The sequence below is a fragment of the Vidua chalybeata genome, chromosome 1 (genome assembly GCF_026979565.1).
Source record: "Vidua chalybeata isolate OUT-0048 chromosome 1, bVidCha1 merged haplotype, whole genome shotgun sequence".
NCBI lineage: Eukaryota > Metazoa > Chordata > Aves > Passeriformes > Viduidae > Vidua > Vidua chalybeata.
In genome coordinates, this window is record NC_071530.1 from 133,581,495 (window position 1) to 133,596,118 (window position 14,624).

Here is a 14,624-nt window from a genome sequence, read left to right on the forward strand (position 1 = left end):
AACAAGCCCAGCTCCCTCAGCTATTTCTCGTAAGATGTGTTTTTTAGAGCATTGTTGAATTTCTCTGGACACCTTTCCAGCACCTCAGTGTCCTTAGAGGACCCTAAACTGAGCACAGTACTCAAAGTGTGGCCTCACCAATGCAGAGTACAGGGGAATTTGTCATGGCTAGGCCTAAACTTGCCATGGTTGGCCAGGTTTGCAGTACAGGGAACTGCTATTTAAAATAGCATTTCTTACCTGCTGATCAGTTGAGATGAATCCTTCAAGTTTATGCACATTCATTATTTAGGAGTTTATTATTCTTAGTCACATCTAGTAAAAGTTGTTAGGAAAAATTCTTTGCATCATCCATTTCCTCTGGCATGTCTGCATGTATACACACAGGGCTAACATGGTGCCAGAGAAAATTATTTATGTTGTCAAAGTATCGAGGATTTTAGAGGTGTCTTTTGCATTTTATTTTGTTGGATTCATTGATGATAAAATGTATGGCCTGCATACTAAAGTGAGAATTGGTGTCAAATACCACTTAGAACAGACTTAATTTTTATGGAAATTGTTGAAGAGGTATGGGGACAGAGTACAAATTGGTATCTGTATGAATGCTCTTGAAACATTCCAAGCCTCATATTTTTTCTGAAATCTTCGCTTTGTTGAAGTTAAAGAAATTTTGTGATTGTCAAAAGATAAGAGAATTTCCAACATAAATGCGTGTGATTTCCTTTTAGATGTCTGTGTAGTCCTAGTGCAAAGTGTCATGCACATGGTATATTTACAGGTAGTGCATAAGTGTACTAAACTTTCCTGTGAACAACTGAGCGAATGAATTCTTATGTACAAGAAGCTTACTGGAGAAGAAATAGTTATCCAACATGCAGAGAAAAGAAGAGAGGCTCAGGTCACATGATGTGATCACTAGAAAGCCTATGTCTGTTTTCATGAGTGGGACTGGTAACTTGGGGCTTCCTCAAATTACACTGTGTATTGTTTACTGTAATACATTTTCACTATGATTTCCTTTTATACTCTATTTACGTTCACTTCTGATTTGCATTTACACTGAAGTGTTGTTATAAACAGTTAAATAGCACATTGCCAGGAGTGCAGTTGCGGAGCTGCTGGTCATGGCAAGGTCTGTGTGCAGAACTATGCCCACCAAAAGGGAGTATATTTCAATTTAATATCTTCCTTTGCCGAAGTTTTTGGGTGGTAGTGAAGCCATGAGATTGAATGGAAAAGCCAAATGCTTTGCAGGTGCTGAAGACAATTCAGGAGATAATTTATGATAATTTAAGACATAAATTAATTCAGAAAGACTGGAAAGCATCTTGGTCTCCCAGTATGTTAGAAAAACAAAAGACAATTTAAAAAAAGCCACAGAATGTTCTTCAGTCCAAGACAATCATGCCAAAAATAGCAAAAATTGGTTGTGTTAGCTGAGGAGAAGTTACATTACAGTTTTGCATATTGATATGTACTGAAATAAGTATCTGAGTGTTGGTGCAGGAGTTCAGCAGGAATAGAAGCACATTGTACTCTCCTGTCACCTGGCTGATAATTAGCTGGAAAACTTGCTGGAGGGGTTGTTCGATCCCACATAGGTGTCAGAGGGAGTGCTGCCCCTGAGTGAAGACTCAGGACTTATTTAAGGGTATGCTGAGCTGCTCAGTTGACAACTGGTAATGGCTTCAGTGGCATTTCTCACTGATTAATCACTGCACATTGGTACAGCTGGAATAAAACTCAGCAGTTCCTGGATTCTGTTCCTGTGGTTAGACCGCCAGATCACAGTGTCCCTCTGGAGGTCCCAGGAGACAATAACAAGCAGACAATAATTTGACCAGAAATAGAAATGGGGGAAGTAGTAACAATAAATTCATTAGCACAGTAATTACTAAAGAGAAGAGAATTCTGCACATGAAGTAGTTACCCTTTAAAATTATCATCTTAAAAAGAATAAAGTAATATAGGAGTATCAGGCTGTGAAGAAAACGAAAATAACTACATCATCTTGGGGGAATTGGCCTACATTTTGGCCTTGGTGGTAAAGATGACCTTGTTTATGTGGAATGCTCATCAGCAGAGCCAAGGAAGGATATGAAAGAAGGGTGTAATGCCCTGTGACAGGTTGTCCTGTAAGAGATGAAGCTTTAAAGATCTTACATCAATTGATGCTAACACACTAGAGATTGTCTGCTGCACATTGCATGCAGTGGTGGGGTCACACATCTTGGAGGATAAAAACCACTCTGAATATGCAATAATAATTGTTCTGTAAGAATCTGCATGACATTTAAGTTTATAGTTGATAATTTTTTCTGTTTGCTGTTAGGGCACAGTTCAGGGGCTGACTTGGGTCAGCCTTTCCATCATGGTGATGGATCTGTCCCATTTCTGCAGCTCCATGGGCTGAGTTAGAGGTAGAGGCAGTATAGCAGGCATTTTGAGCAAGTCACAAGTGTTTTTACCAGTTATACTCAGGTACTATATGAATGAAGTGGCTGTAGATGCCAAAATTGATAAGACCTTTAAAAAAATAAGCATAGAAAAAAGTATGCTGCTGCTGGCAAAATAGAGAGTGTGACAAAAAAACCCACATGCATTCTAGAAAACTAAGGGAAAAGTGGAAGAAACTGCAGAAAGATTGGCATTCAAAGCACAACATACTTCAACCTGAGTTAGAAATGGCCAGTAGATTTTTAAAGATGTATTTCTCTTATAGTTGTGTTTCACTTCTGGGCTGCTGGTTACACTGCAGCATGTACCTGAATAGCTGACAGATAATTTAGATATGGCTGTAGCAGCCGCAGTGAAGCTACAATGTATGATAGGTTGCATCTCTGGTGGTACCCACATAAACATGTAAAAACCTGTCTCATATCTATGTGCTGTAATTGTCATTTTTCAGTGTCAAGGTCAAGAATGTAGCCAGAACAGCAATGCACTGTGTTGCCATTGTTTCAGTTTGGAGAGGTAAATGTTGAACAGCAGTAGTTTGAAAATAGGTCATTACGGTGTGAAATTTCCTCCTTTTTTTTGTGAACTGTGGTTATTTAAATAATGGTATTTGCATAGGATCATTATTCATCTTAGACAAAGCAAGGGAGGAAGAGCTGTTTCTAATTTGTGTAATCTCAGTAGCCATCCAAGTTCTTGGCACCATCTACTTCATTAAGCCTTAATAGAGGGTGTTGAATTGTTTCAACACATTTGCTACATCATTCAAAAATGTTGCCCAGATCTGTCTGATAGTGTATGCAATGACCCTTGCTACAATAAAAATAATCGAGGTTGGGATAAAGAAAAGTGTTACTGCCATTATTCCATATTTAGAAACTATCTCTCGCTTCATATAATAAAAAAAAAAACAAAAACAAAAACATAAAACCAAAAAGAAAACCCAAAAAAAAAGGCAATTCTAAGTTCCTCAATATATGTACTCTTCACTTCTTAAGCATTTTTAATCTGCTCTTGACACTGCATGAAATAATGGTTATTAGTAAATACATAAGAATGGTATACATCGAGAAAATTGAATGTCCATGTAAACATAAAAAAAAATGCCTCTTAAAACTGCAGAAATTGTTTCTGTTTACTTTGGATGATTATCCTTTGTCATTGGTAAAATCAGAGACTGGATGTGAAGAGTTCTGTGATGAAGATGTACACCTATCTAGTTGTACATCTATATTCTTTATATAAATGGTGTACAAAATTAGAATGTGATTCCACAAAATTACTTTCTCTGTTTATCGGGATTTTAATAGATTGGGGATGAGACTGATTTCCCACTGCTTTGCACTTTTTGTACTTATATAGATTATTTTACAGGGTGTACAAAGTGGATATAAAATGCTACCATTCTGTTTTGACATGCACAAAATATGCACAAATTATTATAGACCTATTACATTTGAATGATAAGAACATTTATCTGTGTAGAGATCATAACTGGTCTAAATGAGGGCTCCTGAAGATCTGTTCATTCAGGTCACTTGTTACATGGGACATACAGCTGTGGGCTACAAAGACGTGCTTTTTGTTGTATCTCTGTGTTCAGGTTTACAGCAGGTAAATGGCTTTTAACAGGTAAATCCTCGGACCACACCTAGAAAACTGATGGCCTTATCAGTAACAGAGACCTCTGCAGTGGTGCTGGAAGGGCCTGAGTGACTGTGTGTAGTTCTATTCCTGATCTGCATCTCACTGTCAAGATCTGTAATCAGCACCTGAAAAAAAGGATCCAAGCAGACCTGCATAGCTTGTTTGTTGTTATACAGTCAGAGCCAGGTAACCAAAAGACAAGTGGAAATTACGTCAGCACTAACCCTTCTCTTTCTTACAGCTGTGGTTAATTTGTTTTGATTCCCAGGGACAGCTGTCTCTTACCAGGGGAAAATTCTTTGTCAAGGGAACAGCCAAGCATCATACCTCTGTGCTGTATATACTGTACATATACAATGATTCTGATTCTGTATATACTTATTTGGGATTACTGGGAGTGTTACTTAGCACAGATACTGAAAACAAACCATAGGGTGTTCAAGGTGGTTATGCGTCCTTTTCATATGTAGCATGTGATTCTGAATAATAATGCCGGGGTTACTAAAGTTTTAGAACATTAAGTACTTATTGTGTATGCAGGAAAACAGCTCTTTGTTTACAGTTCAGTGCTGTAAAAATATTTTAAAAACCTTTTTGGGAACATAAAACCATAAGTTGAAGATCCTAAAGTGATGGGTGTCGCTGTTGAGCAGGACGGGAACAGAGAACTCCAGATCAGAAGGCAAAGAAAATGCCTTCTGAAATAAATAAATATATTTATTTCAAATATACCGCTCTATATATAGAGAACATCGAGAAGATTAATTTCATTGGTCTTAGAGTAAAAACATGTCACACCATTGGTGTGCAGTGAATGATGCACAGTGGCAGAGCATATCTATAAACAATGTGAATAACAAGATAGATTAGAGAATTATTTACATTCTTTCCCAACTGTTTCCCAGGCTCTTGCCTGGTTAGAAAACCTTTCTCTTTCTCTCTGACTGAGCTGAGAATATCCACAGATGGGTGCTGCACAGAGACAATACCAGTTTCTCTTTTCTGATGATTTTAACAATTTGCTGAAGGATCAGTTAAGACTGGAGAATCGACATCAGAGCAACAGTGAAATTACAGTGGCAGATGTAATTAAGATGTGGGAGAGAATAAGGAGCAGGTGCTTGCCTTAAACCACAGCATTGCTGAGAAGCCACGTGATAAACTGACTTCACATCACATGGCCACAAAAAGGCATGGAGTTGGCTGAACATACAACCAGCCTTGCCATGGCAGGGAAGTAGAATGCAGACAAAGGATGCTGCAATCTGGCCAGGAACAAATGAGATTCATGATGCCTCTTGGGTTCTGTAAGAAATCCATCAAGAATGGGATGCCAAATCTTCTATACCAGCCTTTGACCAGAAGTGCAAGCAACAGTTTTGCAGTTGATTATTGTTGATTATTTAATTCAGTTCTCTCTTTTACATTTTCTTGGGTGCTATCTTGAGTAACCATGCCTCCATTATGGCATGGTTAAGAGGAAGAAACAAAAAGAGTAGGACAAGAGTGAAAAAGTGTTTCTTGCCCAAAAATGAAAAACTAGTGAGGCCTCCTAATAAATTTAAAAATGTGTGGGGGCAGACTGACACTCTCAGCCCAGACTCTCTCACACTTTCCAAACCTGGCTGCTCCCATACTGAAGAGCTTTCTTGCTGAAGGCAGCTCTGCTTTGGGCATATCAGGGCAGGTCATTCCTGTCCCAGTCAAAATTTATCAGTATTTTACATTCAGATACTCGTGGAAGCAGGAACTAGAATGCAGATCTTCCTTTCTTCCTTACAAGTAAGAGAAGGCCCCTGGTTACAGTTTCCTCCTGGCTCTGAAATGCTCTTTGGGTTTCAGAAATGCTGACAGCATGCACTGTGAAAATGTCCATTGGAAGGACTGTAACACAAAACTTCATAAATTGATTGTTAGCACTGGCCTATGAGCATCAGTGAAATGAGCTCAAACTCAAGTGGCAATGGAATCTGTGTTTCTCAAACCCTGCTTAAATTAATAGAGCCTAAACTATGTCTTCTGCTTGGGGTCTGTGGGTAACACAGTGAAAGAAATAACTTGGCTGTGCTTCCTAGTGCTTCAACAAGAGCTAAATGCCTTGTTCAGTGCAAACAAAACTTGGACTACTCCAGAAACAGATCTGTGCAGCTGCAAGGGAATTCAAGACCTATCCTATCCCCCTTTTCTTCTGTAGGTTCAAATTTTCTTAGGCTGTCTTTTATCTAGCCAGTTGTTAACATATCTGGAGCAGGTAACTAGGTATGTAAATAATTTTAGTCTTAAAAACTGGGCACTTAAAGGCAGCTTATTCTCTTTGTGGATCTAACTCTTGAGTTGAGATGACAATGCTGAAGGAGTTTTTATGCAGCTTTTCCGGTGAGGTGGGGAGAGCAGAGAAGAGCCACCTCAAGCACTTAAGTGTGTTTCTGAAGCCACAGCTGCTCTGTACTCCCTACAAGTCCTACCAAGAGCTCACATACCAGCTGGGGACTGGCATAGCCAGCCTGCCTGTGCCTGTGCCATGTCTTCTCTTGGCTCTGCCTGCTGGGGAGCAGTTGTAGGAAGCTCCTGCCGAGAGCAAGCTGAGAGCTCTCACTCTTACACCAGCAGCAGATTTCATCTGGCTAGATCCCAGATGATGGAAGGTAATCTGCTGCATTCACTGCAGTTTTTGACTTCTCCTCATCTGCTATTGAAGATTGTATCAGTAGTTTTGCATCCCTAATTTGTAAGTGATTTGCACTCCCAAGTTGTGGGAACAAATAATTCTGTGCGTAACTTAGAAAATGTGGCCTGCAGAGTCTATTTGCAGTTACCATATTAGTTAAATTACCAGTGTGATTAACTGTAAGAATGAGTGTGCTTTCATAAATACCAGTGCAATTATTTCTGGTAATTTATTCCAGTCCTTACAATATGGCTGCGAGAATCTCAACTAGTGTTTTTCAGATAATATATTCCATTTTGTTGAGGGACTTGAGAGAAATTTCTTTTTTGCTAGGGCAATTAGCTTATACTAATTTGGAGAATATTTTCAATGTTCTTTATTAGAATTTAGGAAATTAGTTTGATTGTAGGTACTCAGCAACATAACAACAAAGTACACTTCTGAGCTCTCATTTCCATATCTTTTCATTTGTTAAAATTAAAACAGCATGCATAACATGAATGTATAAGTATATATACTTTAGGATTTTAAAACCAACCCCCACTTTTACAGTGACACCAGTTAGATAGTTATTTCTGAGTGAGTGGTACATTACCAAGTTACTTGTTTAGCTAGAGGTCTTAGTTGGATTCATTCAGCTATATTCTTGTCTTGACAAATATCCTTTCCAAAATCATCTGTCTTGAAAGAAGAACATCTTTAAATCATATTTTTGTTTGTTCCTTTTGATTTGGGTCCAGTATGGAATGCAGCCACATGAGTAGTTAAATTAACACAAGAGAGGAGGTTTCAATTTCCAGGCAGAAATGAGGAAAACAGTTTGGCTTTAGTAGAGTGATATGATCTTCAATCAGATGCTGTACCAGCTACAGCTTAGAAGTATGGCACCAAAGGCTATTTCTTTAAGTTGGGCAGCTATTTTGTGGTTTCATTGCTTCTTGAAGCCATTTTAATTTTTGAATGCTGAATTTATGAAACATAAATTATGGATGGCACAAATACTATCTTTGCTCTTAAATTGTTTGAGGAATTGTAGGATTATTTTTGATTTATTAACATTTTTCCAGGGACAAATGTATTGCTAGTATTGGGGGCAATCAAGTGAGGATATTTGTCATGTATTATTATGTATTAGTTTAGCAAAGTTTCAACTGAAAGAATATTCATGTCAAAAGCAATGGCTCAGAAGTCACGCCACCCAGATCTGGGTCTTCTGTTAATTCTATTCCAAGCTGCCATTTTGCTGTTAAAATCGGCAATTCTTACTTCAAGAAGCATCAACATCATGATTAGGAGCTTTATTGATGAAAGGTCAGATCTTTCTTTTTGGAGACCATTCAAGAGCGCTGCCTGTTTCTATTGAAAATTGGGAAATAGTTATTCACATAACCTCCTTTCAACCCTCCTTAAATTCCATGTTAAGGTCAAAATATTTACTGTTTACCACTCATACAAAAGTTGGATATACTACACTTGTCTAACTTTCATGTTGTATCAAAGTTCTATCTTTGTCTGCCTTTTGTCATGTTAACCAAACCAATTATTTCAGTTAAAATGAATGTGGGAAAGTAAAACTGCTTTAAATTAAGGTTTAGAGGGATGCTGTAAACACGTGTGCCTTTGTGAAGACTTGAATGGCAGTTGCATGAGTTCTGTCTTGATTTCTCAGTAAATTGATGTGCAATGGATACGTACATTTTTTTATTCTGTTCTTCTACAATGAAGGCATACAGACTTACGATTTTAATTCAGAAAAAGAATTGACCTACAAATTAATAAAAGTTACTATATACTCCTTCACATATTTCATAATCGAACATATATTTCTCCCAAACTCCCAAATCTTTGAAAGTTATATGAAGATACTGAAGAATCATGCAAAATTGAGGTGTTCTTTTAAATTTGCGTTAAGGACATCATGTTTACAATAATGAATTGAGAATGACCATCATTCAATGAGGCTGAATAAAAATGAATGCTTACTCATCAAAAGAGTTCTTAGAAGAGTAATATCCTGTGGGGCTTCATAGTTGTATGACTTTCACTTGTAACTATGATGAAGTGTACCTTTTCTACAAAACTACAGCACGATATTTTCCTGGCAGTTTGTGGGAATATTTCTTTGAAATGAGTGCTTGTATTTTAGAACAACTCTGGAGCACTGTTGGAAGTCAGCTGCCAGCTTTCATTAGTTGAATATAAATAATAAACCAGCAGGCACTTGGAATGGTGCAACCCAAAAGAAATGAAATTGTTGATTTCTGACCTTCATTTTTTGTATGTTGTAGTAGCCTGGTACCTTTTTTATTTGCATTTCTTACATCAGATATTGATGGGCATTTTTAGGAGTAATTTTGATGCAATAAAATTTATTTTTTCATTCTCCTGTGTACTGAATTCATTTGTGTAGCTGAAGTTCTAGAGGAAAATTTTTACTTCTATTATTATTACTATTTGTATGTACTGATTCAAAGTGATGGTCTTAAGGAATATGTAGAAGGCTTTTAATAAGAAATATGATTTGAACCACTCATGATACTGCTGTTGAAATGTCTCACTGCTGCTAAATATTGCAGAGTTATTAATCTTTCTTGACAAGGAGGCAGTGGTTTTCAAGGTATTTTTGGTGTCTAGTTCCCACATCACTACATTTCCCATGTTCTTTATTGACCTAATATTCCTCCTGACTGAGGGGCCTGGGAGACTTCAACCCACGCTGCAGCCTGTAGGAGAGTGACAATGAGTGCACACATTGAAATTAAGGTCTCTCTCCCATTCCCTAACTGAGGGTGCAGATCCTCTTACTCTAAGCCAGTCCTTGTGCTCACACATTCCCCCTGGGGCATGATAGTCCTCATCTCAGGACAATCTCCTCTTTTTGCTCATTTCCTTTTTCAAATCCCTAAAGCTTCAACATCCTCACAGGTCCAGAAGATCTTCTGACCACTAGTACATGACGAGGCAGAGAAGGTGTAAAGGGTACCAGATGCTACAAACAACTGCACAAGGAAATTGAGTCCATCAATATCCTATGATATTGGATATTACTCTACCCTCATTGTATCAGTATTTAAGAATTGTTATTATTGTAGTGTTTTTAAACTTTTTTTCTCTTTTATAATATCGGTATATTACACATCACTGTGCTGCACTCAGGTGTATAGAACAGATAAAAAGAAATAAGTATGCAGAATTCCTTGCCCCATTGCAGGCAACAGCATTTAAAATCAGAAATTACATGGAGTAGCTGTCTTATTCATGAAAGAAAAAATGAGGCTTCATTCCTAACTCATTTCACCCAGTTGAGGTCTTGATCAAAATTCCTACACTAAAATGCTATTATATTGTTTGAGTATTTTTTCCCTTGTCTGATACCCGGACATCTGTCATGCTGTAAAATTATACTATGCAAATAGATAGAAAAATTGTTATCCTTGAAGTTGATAATAAAGTTTCTTATTGTGCATAAAAATACTGTATATTTTAAATATAAATTTAAATTTATCAGCTAGTGAGTAGAGAAGAAAGCATGGGAAGGCTTCTTGATTTTTAGTTTACTATCTTCACTAATGGATAGCTGTAACTTGATTTAGGAGATAATGACCAAATGCTTTTAAAACAATAATCCATCTGAATTAGAACATTTCTCTTCAGGTTTTGACATCATGGTAACATTTTAATTGAATTCCTAAGAGGGATTTATTCATCCAGGGAAAATATATTTTAAACATGCTAGACTATGGATTGTTTAAATCTGGTTACCTCTGTGAGCAGACTTGTGCTGTCTGACCTTGGAAAGCAGGCGGTGACAGAACTAAAATCCTGATCCTGTAAAGATATTTATGATGCTGTTTTCCTGTTACTAAAAAATGGATACATTTTAAATGGAAATTTTGTTACAGGTCATTAATTTGTGGCTCTGACTGTGCCACGTGGAGCAGGGGTGTGCACAGTAGCCCAGCTGCAACAGCACAGTGGCATGGGGGCTTCTCTTTTGTCTCCAACAGAAGCAGGGGGCAAGAAGCTGCGAAGCACCGTCCAGAGGAGCACGGAGACAGGGCTGGCTGTGGAGATGAGGAACTGGATGACTCGCCAGGCGAGCCGGGAGTCAACGGATGGGAGCATGAACAGCTACAGCTCTGAGGGAAAGTAAGCAGCATTTACAGCTGTTTTCCTGATGTTTCTCCATGAAGCTGGGGGATGTTTCTCCATGAAACTGGTTGTTAGAGAGAAGCACAGTGGTGTTGAAGGTCCTGTTCAGTCAGAATTCCCTTCACAAGCCAGTGCCATTGACGGACTAAGCCTAAGTCTTCCCCTGTGACTGAAAAGAGTGTCCCACTGTTGGTGCAGGAATGGAGGAGGGTCATTTCTGCTGTGCCATGAGAAGGGCACATGGTGGGTCAGATCATCATCATAAGGTGTGTCAGGAGGGGAAGCAGGTGCAGTACACCAGGTAAAACACAGATATGGACAAGTTCTCTTCCAAAAACTCCTGGCGTACATTAGTGCTATGCAGAGCAAAGCATTTCCAGAGCATTTCCGGGTCACTGGGCTCAAGAGTTCTTCAAAGATTCTGCTACTTTTAACCTGAAGAAATTATCTTGGCAGAAGTACAAGTCTGTCATGTATCATGGTTATCATAACATCATAAAAGCCAAAGCTAAAAACTTCTCAGTGATATATCTGAGACATTGCCCAGAAAAGTCTTATTGTGGGTTGATTTATTGGTGGTGTTCACAACATCAGACAATCCATCTATGCTGCTCAATATATATTATGTTTCCAAGTTGGTGTTCTCTATGCATTTGAAATGGACATTTCTCAATGATTGGTCATTACAAATTTCATTAGTTCTTGTTACTTTGTAATGGGTAATTTATGGCAAGCATTTTAATTTTAAGTTATTTTGGTCATTTGCCACAAAGGATTTCAATTCTGTTATTGAATAGACGTCATTCTCAAAGACATTTTCAACAAAATATTTTGAATGAATGGTGATTTTGAAAATAGCAACCGGTATTTAGTCTAATGTCATAATTTCACTGTGTACATTTGATATTTAGCCACTGAATTTACAGTAACTTGAGAAGTGTGAGCAATTTAACCTTCATGTAACTGAATCAGTGGTAAGGGTGTGTGTTAGTATCTTAATGAATTGGTCTCATATCAATACTTTGATAATTAACAGTGGTCTTTAATGCGTTAGAAAAGGAGAACATCATGGAAGAATACAAATTTGGAAATTATTGAGGAGAGTGCTTTCTTTACCTGTTTGTTTATGTGCTGGAGGCTAATTGCTAAATTGCTGCTTGTTGAACACTGTGGGATTTCAAAAATTACAGTAATTGTTTTGTAAGTTCCTTACAGTACTACCAAACCCACAAACATTAAGTGCAAAACATCTAGAAAACAAAAAAACAAACCCAAGCCAAAACAAAACAAAAAAACAACCAAATAAATAAAAACCACAAACAAATAAAGGGCAAATTTAAGTGTATTTTTGTTTGGTTTATTTTTCAATATTATTTCTAGCTTGATCTTCCCTGGTGTGAGGTTGGCTGCAGACAGCCAGTTCAGTGATTTTCTGGATGGACTTGGTCCTGGCCAGCTTGTGGGACGACAGACTTTGGCAACACCATCAATGGGTAAGTGTTTATGTTCTCTAGATATGATATATTCTATTTGGTCAGGTAATTAGGACATAAAATTTATCTAGATTCCCTTTAAATATGGATTTCTCTTGTGGTTTTGAACAATTCAGTTAAGACCGAAGCTGTAACCTTGGCCAAAGTTGAATGTAATCATGGATGCTTATGAAGACATGAAAGTTGCTTTGAAAAGTTCAGCCTTTTACCTCTTCTTCAGTTTTCCATCTTTAAAGTGGGGCTAATGAGATCCAACTTTTTTCTGAATCACTTGGATCATATTGTATAAAAATTGGTAATTTAGGCACAAAATATTTGTTATTATTGTGTTTACAGGCTCATATATTCACAAGTTATCTTTTCATAACTTGTCTTTAACTAGAGGCATGGTGAAGAGATTTCAAGCAGTTTTACAGAGCTGCTTTGTCTTAATTCCCTTGCTGCCTTTTTTTTTGATATATGAAACTCTTAGGAAATAGAAATTAATTTGAAGTAATAGAGGCATGGAAGATGGGAGACAAGGTGTTATTGCAGAGGTTTTAAATTGCTTACTAACATAAACAGCAGTGAAGAGGGTAAATATTAAATTATATAATAGTGTTAAAATCCAGATCATACTTATTGATGAAAAACAGATGATACAAGTTACCACATATTCATCCTAGAAATTTTTTCAACATTTCGTATATTAAAGTGGTTCTGAATTACAGTGCTGGGATTTCTTTTTATTATCTAGGAGATATTCAGGTGGGAATGATGGATAAGAAAGGACAACTGGAAGTAGAAATAATCCGAGCCCGTGGCCTTGTTGTAAAACCAGGTTCAAAGACACTGCCAGGTAAGGAAGAAAAACCTTAGTAACAATCATAGCACAGGGCCAGGGGTTGGACTTGATGATCATAATGAGTCCCTTCCAACTCAGTATATTCTATGATTCTGAGAATAGCATTCTACGAGAAAGGTCTCTGGCTTTTCTGTTCAGCTTTGTCAACCCTTAACAAGTTCCAATCTCTGTAGGTTATAATGTTATATACTGAAATGCATACTGTATTGAAATGATACACCAGAAATCAGCCCTGCTTCAGGAGGAAATTAAAAATCAGGCTGCCAGAAGACCCAAAAGTATTTTTGGTAATAGCAAAGGCATCCTTAGTTATGGGGTAGGAAGAAAAGTATGTACTGAAGATTTTATGTAGGAGTCTTAGGAATGAAGAGGGAATCAAGAGGTGTGGAATAGGTATCTACTCAAAAAGTAGACCAATATCTGATACTTACTCCTTATTTTATAATCTGATGTCCTGTAACACTATGTGAAAAGGACAATATAATGATATTTTTAGCAAGCTCTTCTGACAAAATAGAAATTGTGTCAGAGTCCTTTCTTCACTGATTCTCACCTTGTAGATAATTTTAAATTATTAACAATTTGGAGCATTGATCCAGATTTCACCAAAGTCATTGCAAGTCTTGCATTTACTTAATAGGCCTATTTTGCCTATTGTAGAGTATAGGGATGCTATATAAAGGAATACTTGATTTGTTCAGGTCAAAATCTGAATTGTTGCATGGTAAAAGAGACATACAAAAAGAAGTCAAGAAAAAAATACTCCCAAGGAGAAGAGTAAAGAAAATGCATGGATGCTTTGTATGGGAATAATTGTTAATATTGCTTGTGGAGATTTGTTCTTACAAGTTAAATATCCTTTAGAAGCATATTTTTGTATGGTGATAGAAAGTGTGTGTTACACAAAAAAATCTGGACGACTTCTTTACCTGCTCTTCTCTATTTTCATTCTTCTAAGCACCATATGTAAAGGTGTATCTATTAGAAAATGGAGTCTGCATAGCCAAAAAGAAAACAAAGGTAGCAAGAAAAACGCTGGAACCACTTTATCAGCAGCTTCTATCATTTGAAGAAAGTCCCCAAGGGAAAGTTTTACAGGTAATTTGAATAAATATTCCTCTGAACCTAAAATGTCACCTGTACAGTTTTCACTGAATGAGTTTCAAATTTCTTTCAGGCTTCATTTGACAATAAATACTCATATTTTATTTACTTGCTGAGCAGATAAACACAACAGTAATAGCTATTTATGCAAGTATAAACTGAGTATGCAAGTAGAAGGGAGCAAAAGTGAGTTATAGATTATTTTGCTTCTGCTATATATATGGGCTCTTCTCACTGGGCTTTCCCTGGTATCGTG

General features: G+C 37.2%; 1 protein-coding gene across 31 annotated transcripts in view; it reads left to right on the top strand.

The window, feature by feature from the left end:
* The window catches only part of RIMS2 (regulating synaptic membrane exocytosis 2), a 448,611-nt gene that overhangs the window by 430,848 nt on the left and 3,139 nt on the right, over positions 1–14,624 (top strand). For all 31 annotated transcript variants that reach the window (XM_053936996.1, XM_053937000.1, XM_053937028.1 and 28 more), the window contains 4 exons: positions 10,783–10,924; positions 12,308–12,420; positions 13,157–13,258; positions 14,223–14,362. In XM_053936996.1, the coding sequence (XP_053792971.1) occupies positions 10,783–10,924; positions 12,308–12,420; positions 13,157–13,258; positions 14,223–14,362 (497 nt within the window). The remainder of the gene's footprint in view (positions 1–10,782; positions 10,925–12,307; positions 12,421–13,156; positions 13,259–14,222; positions 14,363–14,624) is intronic.